Raw genomic sequence first — 16,749 nt, forward strand, 5'->3', positions numbered from 1 at the left:
TAGTCACTTTAATGATTTCACGTCGAGGCTTTTCTTCTTTGTACCTTGATCCTTCAACTTGGCTTAGCCTCCTATCCCGGCTAGTTAAAGATTTCCATTCAGAGTTAGTTCCCCAGGCTGCATACACACAGTCCCCAAATCATGATGGTTGACTTAATGATTTTTCAACTCTATGATGGTACAAAAGTGATACGCATAATTCAGTAAATTATGTGAGATTGTGTTAGGTTATTTTGCCCAGTTGTAAGCTAAAGTAAGTGTTCTGAGCACATTTAAGGTAGGCGAGGCTAAGTTAATGGTGTTCTGTAGGTTGGGTGTGGTAAATGCATTTTCGACTAAAAGATATTTCACTTATGATAGGTTTATTGGGATATAGTGCCACTGTAAATTGAGGAGCATCTGGACAGTGTTCAGTAAAATGTTCCAGTAGTTCAACTGAGCATCCCTGAGTCATGTTTCTTGATGCTTTTCAGCATTCTAGCCTATGAACATTTATGTGGGCGGCCCTGTAGTCAGACAGAGAAGGAGGGTGTAACTTGGAAGTGAATTTGACTGCAGATCTTGTAAACAAGTGTGTGTGTGTCCCTAGGTCACTAGGGCAGGGGATGGGGAGTGGCTTTTAGTCGTCTCTGCTTGGTCTTAGAGCTGATTTCAAACACTGGGTGGCAGTATTGATTCTGAGAACCAAATTTGGTTTAAAAGTTATCCCCCTTTATATTTTAAAACCCTGAGTTTTGTCATTCATTTGAAGATTGAAATCTGTGCCTTGTCCCTGTAGGATGCAGAAGGAAGAACGCCTATCCATGTGGCCATCAGCAACCAACATAGTGTCATCATTCAGCTGTTGATTTCTCACCCTGACATCCACTTGAATGTCCGAGACAGACAAGGGCTGACCCCTTTTGCCTGCGCCATGACTTACAAGAACAACAAGGCGGCCGAGGCCATCCTGAAACGCGAGTCCGGGGCTGCAGAGCAGGTGAGTGACCAGCACCCAGCATTCTCTACGGTGTCCTGAGCAGGGCAGACCCTGTTCCATGGAGACTAAAGATATGTCTCCAGTCATATAGGTCTCTTCTGTGTAAAGACATTGTTTTGAAATTATACTCCCCTTTCTTAAAACCTGACCATTTAGATGTCCTGTCAGTTCTGTCCTGTGTGTCCGCCATATAACGGTGTCACGTGCAACTGAGCTCACTCTTTGCCTTTGCTTGGTTGTTTGATTGCCCTAGTAATGAATATGTTTAAGAGATTGAAATTGACTTGAGCTTTTGGTGTGATTTGGGCAACTTTCTGCGTATTTTAGAGGAGTTAAGTTATCATTCCGCTTAGCAGGCTCAGTTGTCCTGTTCTTTCTGGATGGTGAACTGCTGACCTGAAACAGCAGATTGGGTGGGAAATGACAGCAGCAACTGATCTGAGGCGGGAGCTGGGATGGGTTTGTTTGAGTCTCTATTGAGCTCTTAGAATACTGCCAAGATGTTGAGTAGCCATTTATGAAGGTAGATGGAAACTTGGGACCTTGCAACAATCTAAGATAGTTGAAGACTATAGCTTAGTGTTTAAACTTCGGTATGTTGTGTTTCTTCAGCATTTACGTAGGTGTGGCTGCATCGTGCAGGTTGCTCAGCTATGTAAAATGTGCAAGAAGGGACAGTCATCTCACATTTCTTCTCAGTCTAGTGTGAAACTGGTACTGTTGATCAGAGCCTTTTGCAGATACATTGCTGTGATACCAGCGCACACTGTGGAAATGTGTTAGGGACTGTGCTGTGTGTGTGCAGCATGTCGGAGTCTCCCTCACTTCTCACTGAGCACACATACTGATGTGGCAGCTCTTATAACTGCAGGACTCTCTGTAGTTTTTTTAAATTGATTTTTTACAGAAAGGAAGGGAGAGGGATAGAGAGTTAGAAACATCGATCAGCTCCCTCCTGCACACCCCTACTGGGGATGTGCCCGCAACCAAGGTACATGCCCTTGAGCGGAATCGAACCTGGGACCCTTCAGTCCGCAGGCTGACGCTCCATTCACTGAGCCAAACCAGTTAGGGCAGGAACCTCTGTAGTTTGATTTGAGTGAGCTTTTGTCTGCTTTACATCATGAAGCAAAGTCTGCGTTATACTGTTGGCTGCCTCCCCAATATGTACTGTCATCCTATAGCTCTATAAAAGAGGAAACTTCCTGAAAGTTTCTGAAGATTTGTTTGACTGTTTGGGGTCAGGCTGGCATTGTTGCTGTGGTGCTAGGATGCTGGGTGCCTGTTTTAGCTAAAGCAAGGGGCTCCCAAAGTTAACTTCCACCCTTGCCTTTCCCTGATATTGCAGTGTGTTGGTTCCTTCCTTTCCCTGTCCTTCAGGTTGTCTGTTTCTTGGCTTTCCAAGTCTAGCTCCTGCTGTGCAAGGGCACCAGCACTGCTGGGCCAGTGCAGTGGCTGCCTTTCCCTGCCCGTGAGGATGACCATGCACACACATGTCGAGTGGTCTGTTTGGGGTGGGGCCTTCCTGGAACTGAGGGAAGGATGTACCATGACTTCTCCAGTGGTCAGAGCCGCCCGCAGGTGCTCGAGGAGCCATTCTTGCATGGGGGAGCCCACTCACATTTTGGTTCTTGCCTCAGGTGGATAACAAGGGCCGGAATTTTCTTCATGTGGCAGTTCAGAACTCTGATATTGAAAGTGTCCTGTTCCTGATCAGCGTCCAGGCTAATGTGAATTCCAGGGTCCAGGATGCTTCCAAGTTGACCCCTTTGCACCTTGCTGTCCAAGCAGGCTCAGAGATTATCGTCCGCAATTTGGTAAGTGTCGCCGAAACATTACATGAAACATGCAGACAAAGCATGTGGTAGAGTGTGTGCCAAATCTCTCATCATAGGTGTTTTCCAGTTACTGTGAAAGGCCAGTGCGCATTTGAGGAGTAAGCCATGTGCCGGAGAAGTAGGTGTATCAGCATATCCTAAGTCCCAATGGGCTGCTTGGGCAGGCAGGTGCTGAGTGAGGCCACGAGAGAAAGCAGGATTTGGGTGGCAGAGGTGGTGGGAGCATCTAGGGAAAGGAGATCCCCTTTTGATTGCTTGCTCTGTGTCAGACGCTCAGCTGGGGCTTTCTGGTTTGCGTGTATGCACACGCGCGCGCGCTCTCTCTCTCTCTCTCTCTCTCTCTTTTTTTAAGTGAGGTATAATTAATATATAACATTAGTTTCAGGTATATAACATTGATTTGATATTCTATATATATAAAAGCCTAAGCGACCAAACGACCAAATGACCTGTCAACCAGTCGCTATGATGCGTACTAACCACCAGGGGATGGACACTCAACGCAAGAGCTGCCCCCTGGTGGTCAGTACGCTCCCACAGCAGGAGCGCTGCTCAGATGACCAATGGGTGCCAGACGCTGGCGAGCACACCTGGGGCAGCGCGAGCCTCTCCCGCCTCTGTGGCAGCACTACAGGGCAGTGGCAGCACTACAGGGCAACAGCAGGCGCAGCAGGGCCCAGGATGAGCGGGAGCGGCACAGAGCCTGGCCCAGGCTCAGGCTCCTCCCCCGACACCTGGCTTCGCCACTACTACATCCCTCGCAGTCCGATATCCCCCGAAGGGTCCCGGATTGCGAGAGGGCACAGGCCAGGCTGAGGGACCCCACTAGTGCACGAATCTTTGCACCAGGCCTCTAGTTTGTATATATTGCAAAAGGGTCACCACAATAAGTCTAATTAACATATATAGTCACAAAAATTTTTTTGTCTTGTGATGATGTCTTTTAAGAATTACTCTTTGGAATTTTCAAATATACAACAGTATTAGTGACTATAATCACCATGCTATGCATGACATCCTGTGACTTACTTCTTTTATAACTGTAAGTTTGTACCTTTTGAGTCCCTTCACCCATTTTGCCTACCACATCCTCTAGCAACTACCAAAAATCTATTCTCTGTGTCTATGAGCTTGGGGCTTTTTTGTTCATTTTTTTAAAAAATTCCAAATATAAGTGTGATCATAATGATATTTGTCTTTCTCTCAAAAACAAATAATATATATATAAAAGCCTAAGCCATAGCATAATGCCCTCACTCTTCATCCAAGTTGTCACAAATGGCAAGTTTTCGTTCTGGTTTTGTTGTTGTTTTTTTTGTAAATTTTTTTAGAAAATATGTTTTTATTGGTATCAGAGAGAGAGAGAGAAATGGAATTATCAGTGATGAGAGGGAATCATTGATTGGCTGCCTCCTGCACATCCTCCTGGGGATTGAGCCCGCAACCCGGAATCGAACCATGACCTTGTTCATAGGTTGACACTCAGCCACTGAGCAACATTGGCCAGGATCATTCTGTTTTAATGGCTGAATAGAATTCCCTTGTGTGTGTGTGTGTGTGTGTGTGTGTGTGTGTGTGTGTGTTGTATATCTATAGTATATAGTCTATATGTACACACTATATATAATATGTATACATACACTGTATACATGCACGTTGTATGTACATGCACACCATGTCTTCTTTACCCATTCACCCATGATGGGCACGTAGGTTGTCTCTGTATCTTAGCTATTATAAATAGTGCTGCAGTGAACATAGGGCTGCATTTCATCAGTCCGTCTGCCACACTGAGAGCCTAGGGAGGTTGGGGGTCCCTTCACCAAGGTCATGCCTCTGCCTTAGCAAGTCCTGAGCTCACAGTGATAGGAGTAGAAATAGCAGATCTTCCAGTGACCATCCAGTCCTTTGTTTGTGAATTGGTACAGCTTAGTGTTAGAACCTATTCGCATTGTATAATGCCTTTACCCAAACTCTCCCCTCCCCCAGTTAACCAACCTAGGGTTAGCTATGATCCCTAGCACTTGTGACCATGAATTACCCCTCTGTGCTATGTCCTGTCTGGACCTATGACTAACACGACTGGGTGCCCAGAAGCTGGTTTGCCTGGTTCTGGAAAGTCAGGGTGAGAAGCAGAGCAGCTAACCAGTGTCCGGGGTTTCCCAGAGGCAGAGCGCCTGCACACAGACAGGAACTAGGTGCCTCAGCCCTCAGGGGAGCAAACACCTCTGACTACAAACTGCAGATCCTTTTCTGTTAATAGCAACCGTTTGTGAAACTTTGTCAGAAAGTGGATTCTGAATGAATTTCAAATGCTAAACTAACAGATATTATTTAAAGCTCCTTCCTGCCTTTGATTCTGTCTTTTTTGTTATGGTCTTTCTTTTAGAAAATAATATAAAAGTAGTACATGCTAGCCCCGGCCAGTTTGGCTCAGTTGGTTGGAGCGTTGTCCCATGCACCAAAGGGTTGTGGGTTCTATTCCCAATCAGGGCACATACCTAGGGTTTGGATTCAATGGCAGGTCGGGAGATAACCCATCAATATTCCTCTCTCTCACATTGATGTCTCTCTCTCTTTCTTCCCTCCTCCCCTCCCTCTCCTTCCCCTCTTAAGAAAAAATAGTACATGCTTATTGTGAAAAACTTAAAGCATATAAGGATATAAAGCAAAAAGTATCTCTCGAGCCCTCAACTCTTCCTCTGAGTTTGGTTTTTAAACACCTTCAGTTTCTATGTTTATGTTTGAATGTATATATATTTCTCTGTATCTCTCTCTCCAAATGAATAAATAATACTATCATACTGTCTCCTAATTTGACTTTTTTGTTTAAATATTTTAATACTTTATTTATTTAAAAATATATATTTAAAAAAATAAAAATATATATGTTTTTATTGATTTCAGAGAGGAAGGGAGAGGGAGAGAGATAATAGAAACATCAATGATGAGAGAGAATCATTGATTGGCTGCCTCCTGCACCCCATACACTGGGCCCACAACCAGGGCATGTGCCCTGACCGGAAATTGAACTGTGATCTCCTGGTTTGTAGGTCGACACTCAACCACTGAGCCATACCAGCCAGGCTATATTGTCATTTTCATAACTAAATCGTATTTGCAATCTGGTTTTACTTTTCTAAATAATGGACATCCTTAATAGTGAACATCATTGCAGTCTTGTATAATTTTATGTACTGATGTTTACAAGTAGAAATTTCTGTGTCCAAAGGAATGCCTTTTTAACATTTTGATGATTGTCAGTTTGTCCTTGGAGCAAGTTTGCTGGCTTATGCCAGGAGTGTGTGTGAGGCCCTATGCTCCCCACTTTGCTAGCAGGATAGACTCCGTGGATGTCAGAGTCAGGCAGGCTTGGCCCCCTTAAGTGGGACTTTGGTTGTGGCAAAGAAGCTGCTCATGTAATCAACTTCAACAGCTTCTTGCAGGAGCCAAAGTGAATGAATTAACCAAGCACCGCCAGACCGCCCTCCATCTCGCTGCCCAGCAGGACCTGCCCACCATCTGCTCGGTCCTCTTGGAGAATGGAGTGGACTTTGCTGCTGTGGATGAGAATGGAAATAATGGTAATTCCCAGCCGTTCCCCTTTGTCCAGTGATGAGTGCCTTAAGCAATCCCTCCATTCTAGGGGTGGAGGTGCCCTGCACTCTTAGGTCTGCTACCCCTCAGGGAGGCTGGCTTTCATAGGAGCAGAGCATGGCAGGGAAGGCTCTGAGCCAGGCACCCAACATGCCACTGTCCAGGCTCTGGGCGGCCTATGATCTGAATGGTAACCCCTGAAGCCAAAACCATTAAAGCTCGTTTTTGGGTAACTGTGGAAGCAGAAAGCAAAGTCTTGTAAGGTTGCATTTATGGCTCTTTCTTGGGGGTGGTGAAGACTGGAAAGGATATGAGTGGACCGCGGCTGCTCTGTCTGTGTCCCTTTTAGAGCAAGGTTTGTGAGGGTGAGGAACAGTCAAGATTTCCTGGGTGTGCTTCCGGGCTTGCACAGTAAGAGGCTCTATTCCCTAGCTCTTCATCTCGCTGTCATGCACGGTCGACTCAACAACATCCGGGCCCTCCTGACTGAGTGCACCGTGGACGCTGAAGCCTTTAACCTAAGGTGAGTGTGTGTGGTCCAGAGCAGAGGCCAGTGCACCACATGCCTGGCTGCCCCTTGAAGCTGGTGGTCACTGGTGCCTCGCATTAGCCCCCCACACACACGGCAGAACTGGCCACTGTGGCACTGGACCAGGCTTTGGTACCCTGGAATTTTTCTTTTTGAAGAATACTTTTTAGAAAAACTTTTATGACCTACTAGAGGCCTAGTGCACGAAAATTCGTGCACTCAAAGGGGGAGCGGGCATAAGCTGCAGTCTGGCCTCCCTCTGTGGGAGACGACCAGGTAGTTGATCAGGGGACAGTGCTGGTCAGCGCGCGCGCCCCCCCCCTCCCCCCCCCCCCGGCCCTCGCCCCTCCACCATCGCTGGTCACTGCCACTTCCCCCCACCATTGCTGTCCCCTCTCTCTGCCTGCTGGCACATGCCTTGGCTGTCCTGATGCCACCTGGTCACTGGCCCATCCCTCCCACCTACTGGTCGATTTGCATATTATGCTTTTATTATATAGGATTATGTGTTTTTTGATTTGTCTAGCATCACAGAGTTCAGAAAAATCCCATTTCTTTTCTGGGTGATGGCTGTGGCAGATACATACCTAACTTTTCCACTTGTTTTGTCAGAGGCCAGTCGCCACTGCACATTTTGGGACAATATGGCAAAGAGAATGCAGCAGCCATCTTTGATCTCTTCTTAGAGTGCATGCCTGAGTATCCTCTCGATAAACCGGATGCAGAAGGAAACACGGGTATGTAATGAGCTGTTTGTGTGTCCTGTCTCCTGTATTCCTTGCTTCCTGGAAGAACGAGAGCCCAGGCACACATGTTGCTGTGTAAGTGCTTTCAGCCCAGTGCACTCCTGCTGGGCTCTGAGCATCTGTCACAGACCCCGGCCTTGGATCGGGCAGTGTCTGACTTGAGGCACAGCACATGATGTGTGTCTGCTTATCTAGTGCTCCACAGCCATACCCTTGTCCAAGCAGGCCCGCCCACTTGTTTTTGTTGCCCTCATGTACCTCTTATGTAGGCAACAAGGGCCCTTCCCAAGCTCCCATATGCCAGGAGAGAATAAAATATAAGCACCTCACAGATGCTTCATAAGGAGGAAGTGGGCTACACATGTGCTGACATGCTTTGGGAACGCGGCAAGTTATATACAGATAAGGGCTGATATCTTATTGAGGGGGTTTGAAAATAGGCCTCTCTCATGGTGTTGCTCTAGCTACGAACAATCGCTATATTAATTTGTGTAGCTTTCAAAAATATACATATACTTTAACATTCATTTTCTTGTTGAACACCCACAACAGTGCTATAAGATAAGCAGTACAGTGTCCCCCCATTTTCAAGTAAGAAAACGATGATGAAACCTAAATCTCTCCTTCCCAATGCAGGGCTCTTTGAGCACTTCCTGCTGCTGTGTCCCATTCATTGCCCTCAAGCCAGACAGCGCCTCCACGGCGTTGGCACGATGCATCACCAGGGGTGTCCTGAACCTTAGCACGGGACCAAATATCTTGTCACCAGTCCCTGGCCTTGGGGAGCATTCTTGTCCTTGATCCACAGCGTGGATTTTAAGCCGGCAGTGGTGAGCCCGAGCTCCCGAGGAGCCGGCCCTGGGAGTGAGCTGTTGGGCCCAGCACCTGCTCCGGGGAGCACCGTCTTCCAGGAGCAGGAAACAGGCAGGCAGGCACTGAAGTACACAGCAGACCTGGCTACAGATACCTCGCTGTCATATTCCAGCAGGCAATTCTGGGTAAACTTTGCAAGTTCTCTATGCCCATTTCTTCACTTCAAATAAAAACCCTTATCTTACTGGATTATTGAGAGAATTAAGTGAAAGAATTGAAGTGTCTGGACAGGTAAGCGAAGGGGAGCTACAATTAGCTGTAATTGTTAGTAAAAAGGGCCAGCAGAAGGCTGGGTCAGAGCCTGGTTCCACTGGGCCTGCGCCTGCGCCTGCACCGAAGACGGGCTCCAGGGGGTGGAAGAACTTTCTGGAATATGTTCCCCACACGGACGTTTTTCTGCCTGTGTGCCTGCCTCCAGGGTCTTTAGATTCAGTTACACTGTGTGAAAGAGCTTTGTCCTCCTGGTGTTTCATGCCAGGGGAAGGCGGCGAAGACAGTGTGTGCTTTTCCATCAGTGTCTGTCCCCCTTTAGTTCCTGCAGCCGAAGCTCCGAATGGGCAAGGGGGTATCCCTGGAGCTGGAGCTGCGCTGGCGTCCCCTGGCTCAGGCCTGGGTCCTCGGTGAGGGTCTCACTAGCCACAGGCCTCCTCTGTCCCAATGGGGCTGTCCTCCCTCAACTGCCCTCTGCCAGCTCTTTGGGAAGTAGCCCTACTGTGTTTTGTTTTCCAGTGCTGCTGCTAGCATACATGAAGGGGAATGCCAACTTGTGCCGTGCCATCGTCCGATCTGGGGCTCGCCTCGGGGTGAATAATAACCAAGGAGTCAACATTTTCAACTACCAGGTTGCCACCAAGCAACTCCTGTTCAGACTGTTAGGTGAGTGGCCTACTTCCCGCCCTTGCCCTGCGAGCACAGTGCAGTGCTGAGACTCTAGACGTAGTGGGGAACTGTGCGTTCCTAACGACTGGTTCCTGAACAAGCTGTTTTCTGGGGAACCGTGCAGGACTTTTTGTGTGCATGCCATGAAAGGCCTTCGGGCCATGGGGGGAGGGTCACCATTAGTCTCTCTCAGTGCTCGCCTTGGGGCCCCTGTTGGTTTCCCACTCCCCTTGCTGCTACTAGAGCTCCCTAAGCTCCAGGCAGGTCCCCCTTCCTTGGGTCCTGGCTGCTCATCAGCACCTTCATCCTTCGGCTGATTCAGACTCTGCCTCCTTCAGAGTAGCTTCTGCTTTAGCCCCACTCACTCTCCATTCTCTGTTTCTGTTTCCTTCTGTGAAGAGGAGTTCTTCACTCTTGATTCTTCAGTACTTGTTCTTCCCCATTGATGAGGCAGAGAGAGTCAGAATGCTTCCAGTGCCTGCAGGTCACTGCGCTGTTACCACCCAATGGACACAGCACAGGGTTATTAGCCCCATAGTATGGGCAGAGGAATGAGCTCAGAAATATTTAGTAGCCCAGCTGGCGTGGCTCAGTGGTTGAGCAGTGACCTATGAACCAGGAGGTCGGGATTTGATTCCCGGTCAGGGCACCTGCCCGGGTTGCTGGCTCGATTCCCAGTAGGGGGCATGCAGGAGGCAAGTGATCAATGATTCTTTCTCATTATTGATATTTCTCTCTCTCTCCCCCACTTTCCCTTCCTCTCTGAAATCAACTGTACATATATATATATACATATATATATATTAAAGAAATGTTTATTAACTATCGATTTTGATGTAAGTGATTTACCCAAGGACACAAAGCTGATGTGTAGCAGAGCCAGTGCTAAAGCTGTGTTTCTGTGATGCCTGGTCTACTGTTTACATGCACTTGGTTGGCCTTTTAAGAGCTCAGAATAGGAGCCTAATGCAGTGCTGGCGTGTAGAGGTGCTTGATAATGAGTGATTCGTGTGCTGCCTCCTCCCTGGGCACTCAGTCTACTGTGTACAAAGTACTCAGGCAGAGCCTGGTGTACAGCTAGTGATCACTAAATGAATACTCATGATTGTTGCTGCTATCTACACTGATAACCCCCAACCCAAATGCTCCACAGCCTCTGCAAACCCAAGACCAAACCCCTCATCTGTCTCCTTCCTGCTCCCCGCTCCCCCTCAGTCCCTGCTGCTGTTTACTCACCAACCCTACAGATCCTTCGCACTCAGTGTCTCTTATCTTGGTCTCCTCCTCCGTGTTCCCCTTACCATGTGGTCCCTGCTGGTGTTTCTAGCTGTGGTCTCTGCTCTCTCCTCACTGTGCCTTACACTCCAGCCATGCATTTCCCCACAAACACTGCAGTTTTGCTCCCTGGATACCGTTTCCTTCTCCCCAGCCTGCCTGGTGGTGCTGGGTCCCCATATTCTCCTCTGTGAAGGCTCCCTGACCCAGTTAGAGTGTGTGGCTCCTTCATCCCTCAGTCACTCCGCAGCGCATTGTTTACTGTTTCCCTGCTCCTTCTGGAGCTCTGCATCTTGCCTGGCACAGTTGCTGTCTGACAGGAGCATCTCCTGCCTGTGTTACAGATATGCTGTCCAAGGAGCCGCCCTGGTGTGACGGCTCCAACTGCTACGAGTGCACTGCCAAGTTCGGAGTCACGACTCGCAAACATCACTGGTGAGACCCTGACCAGAGAAGTGAGGGGACTTCTGCTATTGTCACTGCTCCTGCCTTTTTCCATAAGCCATGACCTTGCCAGGGCCCTGCACTCTCCTGGGCAAAACTTGACCCAAAGGAGAGATGTGAGGGCAGAACTGCATACCTGTGTTGATACAGGGAGGGCAGGGGAACTCAGACTGCTGTCTTTCCTGCTGAGTGCAGGGCTCCCAGGTCCCAGGGAGCCTGCCTGGCCTGTGTCGCCTTTGCCAGGCTCTCTGCTTGTAGCAGAGCTGAGCCAAGTTACTGCCTCCTGGAAGGTGTGCTTCCCAAGAATGAGGGGCTATTTCCAAGACAACAAGATGGTTCTTTGGCTGTTTGTTGCTGAGTCTCTCTTGATTGTTAAAGAAAGAGCCTTCTCCAGAATCACTGTAACTTAACAATTGGATGAAAATTTGTTTTCATGGACAAAAGTTATACGTGCTCTGGTAGAATTTGGCTGGCAGTGTGGCTGTCCCTGCTCCTCAATACCCTCCTCACACTTCCTTTCTTTGCTTCCACAGTCGTCACTGCGGACGTCTTCTCTGCCATAAATGTTCGACCAAGGAGATTCCCATTATAAAGTTTGATCTGAACAAGCCTGTGCGAGTTTGCAACATTTGCTTTGATGTACTGACTCTGGGCGGGGTCTCTTAGTGAGCCCCCAGGAGGGTCCGGGCCACTTCCCCAGTCTCTTCCCAGCAGCTGCTCTGCTCACCAGGCTGACCCCCAGAGCAGGAGCTGGCCAGCGTCTCCCTGCGGCAATAGACTGGAACGAACAATTGAGGACCATGTGTGATAGATCCCATTTCAGGTGACTCTGTATGATTGTCCGTGTGACTGTGATCGAGTTCACTAGGTGTCTGACTAATTGGACCAGGCCATGAGCCTACGTGGTAAATGTGATAGGAAGTAGACCCCATTCTGCTAGCAGCAAACAAGAACACTTTGAGAACCATTCTCCCTTCCGGCAGCCTAGTGTCCATCTCAGAGCGCTCATACAGTCTTCCTGCCTGGGCGACTCACCGTCAGCTGCTCCAGGAGCGCTGGTCTTACTCTAGGGTAAGTGGCTTTGGACGTTCCTGCACAGTGTTTTCATAAAGATTACAGGATCCTCTTGCCCTGAAGTCTTTTTTTTTTTTTTTTTAAAGCTAAGCTGTATTTATAGTGAGCTACCCCTTTTTAAAAAGGTGAAATCTTTCTAAACAGGGTTCAAAATGAGAGCTGAGAAACCGTGGCCTTAACAGCTGAAAGCTTTACCAGTATTCATGCTACTCGGGTGTCAGCAGTGCAGTTTGGGCTTGGCACCTCCTAGCAGCCATCTCCTCTCTCATCTTGCTGTGTCCTGTCTGTGGAGTCCTCACTCTGCCACTAGGGAGTGGTGGAGGAAATGCACTTTTATTGTGCTGCACTTTTTATATAGCTGCATTATTGGTGATTCCAATTTTAAAATCCATATTCAAAAAATACACCCATGCATCAGTGATTCTAATGATCAGCTTTGACTGGACCTCTGCTCACACTAAGTCTTAAAGGGAAACTCCTGCCGAGTACCTTTTGGAGCAAGAGTCACACAGGCCAGGGGATGAGAAGGGGATCTCCAGCCTCAGGTGGAAGGACCCATCTCCTCGACATGAGTGCTTCTTGCTGAAACTGCCCCTAGTGATGCTGTGAATGCTGTTGGTCCCGGGTCCCAGTTCTGTGTAGCTTTCCATGCCCCATACGAGCCCACAGCTGAAGGCCCTGGCCAAACGTGTGTTACCTGGTTTTGGAAGGCTCTGGCTTGGATGCTAAATTGGGCCAGAGCTTATTGGGCCTTAGTCTCTGCTTTACATGTATTAACCCTGAGGTGTTAAACATCTTTTCAGGGTTTGGCCAGTTTTTTAAAAAGTACTCATTTAGAGAGAAACCTTTATTTACCACTGCTGAAAAAACAAAAGACAACTCTGAGATGAACAATATGTGTTACAGTTACACTTAGAGATTAACAATCTCAATCATACATACTGATTTTTCAGACATTTAATAACCACTACATTTTTTGCATTAATGAAGTATGGATATATGTGTAAAGGGACTAATTATTTTTTGCAACAACCTGCTTGTTTGTTTGTTTGTTTGTTTTTTTGGCTAGTGGTATGTCCTCTATGTTGCTGTAGATTTATACATTCGATTACTTAAATGTGTGTGTAAATGAGCAGATAAATCAGTGCTACTTTTTAAAATATTTCTGTGATTTATAAGATATATATGCTTTCTATGTTAATATGAGCTTGTGCACAATGTTTAAAAGAAAAATTAGAAGAGTTGGGGGCTAAAAGTCTGTGACATGTTTCATATAGAATTTTTATAGAAAAACAACGAGTCTTGGCAAACATGTGACCATGTGAGGCATGGGGTCAGTTTCCATTTTCTGTGGCCTGAGAGGGCCACAAGGAGGTAGGGCGCAGTTGGCTTGATTCTTTCATTGTAAAGTGAGATAGTTATGCACCAGGTATGAATTGAGGTGGTTGGTCCTTTTTACTTGTTTTAACATTCATGGTGGAGAGAGGAGGACGGGAATTCAGTCAGAGATGAGACTGACTGTCCTTCCCCTGCCCTACCATACCAATTTCAATAACAATATTGCCTCTAATTGCACTTAAAATCATGTTTAGAATATGTTGAGTCTAGGGATAGCTATGGTACTGAGCAGCCGTGGGTCAGGGGAACATTTTGTGAGTCTTGCAGGCCTAGGAAAAGCACCTTTCCCCAGACTAGAACATCTTCCTGACCATGCCAGCCGTCCCTGGGCTCTGCTCTGCAGGTCCCTTGAGTGGCGGCTGCCTGGTGGGCCTGTCCCATTCGCTGCCTGGCTGGGACTTGACCCCTCTCAGTCTCCTTTGTGCTCTCCAAGATGACAAGACTTGGCCACAGAACTCACTGGCTGTTCCTGTTAAATTTAATTTGTAACTTAAATACTAGTAGCAAAAATTAAATTTTATTCATTTAGAAAGTTGCCAATTGTAAATGAGTAGAACAGGAATAAACTTTACTGAGGTATAATTTGCTGCATCAATCAACATTGTTCTGCTGACTTAGCTTTTTAACTGCCTCTTGCTCATCACCAGATTTATTATACAATGTGTTCTTAACAGTTGTTTTTAAAGATGATGGTACAAACCATGTGCTATATAGGAATCCAATGCCTAAACTAACTTGCTATGATCCTCTAAGACAGAAATTTCGCACAAACTTAAGTGCCTACACGTAGGACTTTTTAATTTTCAGTTATGTTTTTAGTGGTGTCTCATTGAATGATGTATTAGGACATGTGTTTCATCTGGAGTTTGTTGCCTATGCACTGTCAACCCCAATTACCAATGTAGTCGAGGCTGGATTAGATTGCTCAGTTCATCTGCCATGTTCTAAGAGTGGGGTCCCTGTGACTGTTAGTCCTCTACCTCAGAGCCCTGAGTCATTTCTGACCGCCCTGTTCAGCTTCCTCACTCTTCTCCCTGAATGGGGTCCCTGCATGGAACTCAGCGTGCTTGTGGGATCCCCACCACCCCAACTCATGTCTCCATCTGCTGTATTGAACTGTATTGTGCTGATCTTATCTACAGGCATGAAGTGGAGGGAAAGTCTTGAGAGGGGAGAGCCTTGATCTCCAGGTAGGTTTCTTTAATCTGGAGAAAAAGAACACTGTCAAACTACGTAATGTTTAGACACGAAAGGCAAAGTAATCCCCCAGTGACAGCCTGAGCAGTTAAATGTAACTCCCACCAACAGAGCCACTTGGAGTTCACAGGTGGAAACTGAAAGAGCTCCTGCAACAAGCTTTCTTCCAGGACCTGGGATTGCTTCTCTCAGGACAAGCCGGGAAGATCAGGGCACTGCAAGCCCAGCCCCTCCTAATCTGAAGCAGCAAAGCTCCCACTCCCAGCTGGGGAGAGGGGGCGGCAGAGAGGAAACACCTTCCAAAGAGGTTTGGAAGCCACATTCTCCTTTTATGGAAGAAATTTAGTGAAGAGCTGATCATTTGATAAGATATTACTAAACACTTATGAAATTCCTAGAAGTAATCATAGATGCCTTAAAGACATTTTTTGGAAGATCATTGCCTGTATGTTTCCTTTTTGTGTGGCATAAATAATGTATTAACCTGTTACAATTGACAATATTGGCTTTCTGTAGCTAGGAAGTCTCAAGTTGGCAGACTGCTTGACTTAATGGCTTGTCCTTTCTTGGCAGATGTGTAGAGTTGGCTGTTACCAAGGGAGAGGGCAGTAACTGGGCAGAAACTGTAGCCACACATTTGGGTCGATCACCTTGGCTTTCAAGCCGTTGGGGTGCTGTTCAGTGTGGGGTGATGGCATCATATCAGACCATGGCGCTTATCAGCATTGTTTCTTTGGAGTCCGTGTATGGAATGTATTTTTCAAATATTGATATTGGCATTTTCTGTAACAATTCCTTATAATAAAATGAGATAAAATTGTGCATTTAAAGTGGAAACTTTAATAAGACATTTGTAGTTACTTTTAATGTAACTACATAAAGTACCAATAAGCATTAAAAACAAACACATTTTTAAAATTCCTGACATGTGAATAAATTTCTTTAACAGTTACCCTCTAGGAAACTGAATTTCTAGCACTTTTCAGAAACACATTGTTGGAGGCAGTCAAAAAGTAGCTATTTTAGGCCTAATGACCAGCTGCCTGGATTTACTGTGCTGTTGGTCCAGCTTCAGCCCATGGCAACGTGTGTGGTCACAGCTGCAGCCTCTGTCACCCAACCCCCCTGGCGTTCTCCAACAGACTGGAAATTCCCCCTGGCTCCATTACTGAGGAGCAGCAACTCAAGAGGATCCACGCGTGGCGAGGTTTCTGCTGGTCCTGAGCTGAGGGGAGGACTGACACTGGTTTGATGGAATACTAAGGAAGGGTTAGGTCTTGCATATTAAAACTTAGTGACCTGCAGCACCCTGTAGGAAGTGTACAAATCTAGTAGCTCATAGGGCCTCACACTCCCTTGAATTAATGTTCTCCCTTTCTTTACCTCTCTCCCATTTTGCTTATCCTTATTTTGGACCACCCGTGGTGAGATACCTCATTCTCTGGTGGCTTTTCTGACAGTTAATAGGAACTGTTAAGTCCTCCAAGTAACCCTACTAGCCGCCCTTGAGATGAACACTGGTCATACTATGTCATTACGTGAATACGAACAGGAACCAGGTACGCATCCACTTTCCCCCATTTTTGCCCAGCCAGGTCAGAGCACTGGCTTTCGTTCTGCTTTCTCATTGTTCGCTGACAATATTGGGCAAATGCCGTAAGTGCTGTGCCTTGGTGTCTGGACCTGTAAAAGGGAAGTGACCGAGGTCCTTTTTAGCTTTCAGGCTGCTTGGAGGAAAGTGATCAGTAGTGTCCTTCCTCTTGGGCCAGTAGAGCTGGTGTGCACACCGGGAGTCCCCTGCAGTGAGGGCTGATGGGAGCAATGTCTGCTGCCTACTGGCAGGAATCAGGGCTCTGGCAGTAAGAGGTGCTCTCGAGGGTAGGGGTTCAGCCCAGGGTGATCCTGAGGGACACTGCAGAT

At 47.1% G+C, this 16,749-nt stretch overlaps 1 protein-coding gene across 3 annotated transcripts in view; it reads left to right on the forward strand.

Annotated features, from left to right (window-relative positions):
- The window catches only part of ANKFY1 (ankyrin repeat and FYVE domain containing 1), a 63,184-nt gene extending 47,455 nt beyond the window's left edge, over positions 1–15,729 (forward strand). For all 3 annotated transcript variants that reach the window (XM_070395494.1, XM_070395495.1, XM_070395496.1), the window contains 8 exons: positions 779–979; positions 2,620–2,796; positions 6,254–6,401; positions 6,847–6,937; positions 7,556–7,680; positions 9,292–9,438; positions 11,061–11,151; positions 11,694–15,729. In XM_070395494.1, coding sequence (XP_070251595.1) covers positions 779–979; positions 2,620–2,796; positions 6,254–6,401; positions 6,847–6,937; positions 7,556–7,680; positions 9,292–9,438; positions 11,061–11,151; positions 11,694–11,826 — 1,113 coding nt within the window. In that variant the 3' untranslated portion in view covers positions 11,827–15,729. The remainder of the gene's footprint in view (positions 1–778; positions 980–2,619; positions 2,797–6,253; positions 6,402–6,846; positions 6,938–7,555; positions 7,681–9,291; positions 9,439–11,060; positions 11,152–11,693) is intronic.
- The last annotated feature ends 1,020 nt before the right edge of the window (positions 15,730–16,749 follow it).

The sequence above is a fragment of the Myotis yumanensis genome, unplaced genomic scaffold (assembly GCF_028538775.1).
Source record: "Myotis yumanensis isolate MYYU_CA2020_CCGP unplaced genomic scaffold, mMyoYum1.0.hap1 SCAF_16, whole genome shotgun sequence".
In the NCBI taxonomy this organism is placed as follows: Eukaryota; Metazoa; Chordata; class Mammalia; order Chiroptera; family Vespertilionidae; genus Myotis; species Myotis yumanensis.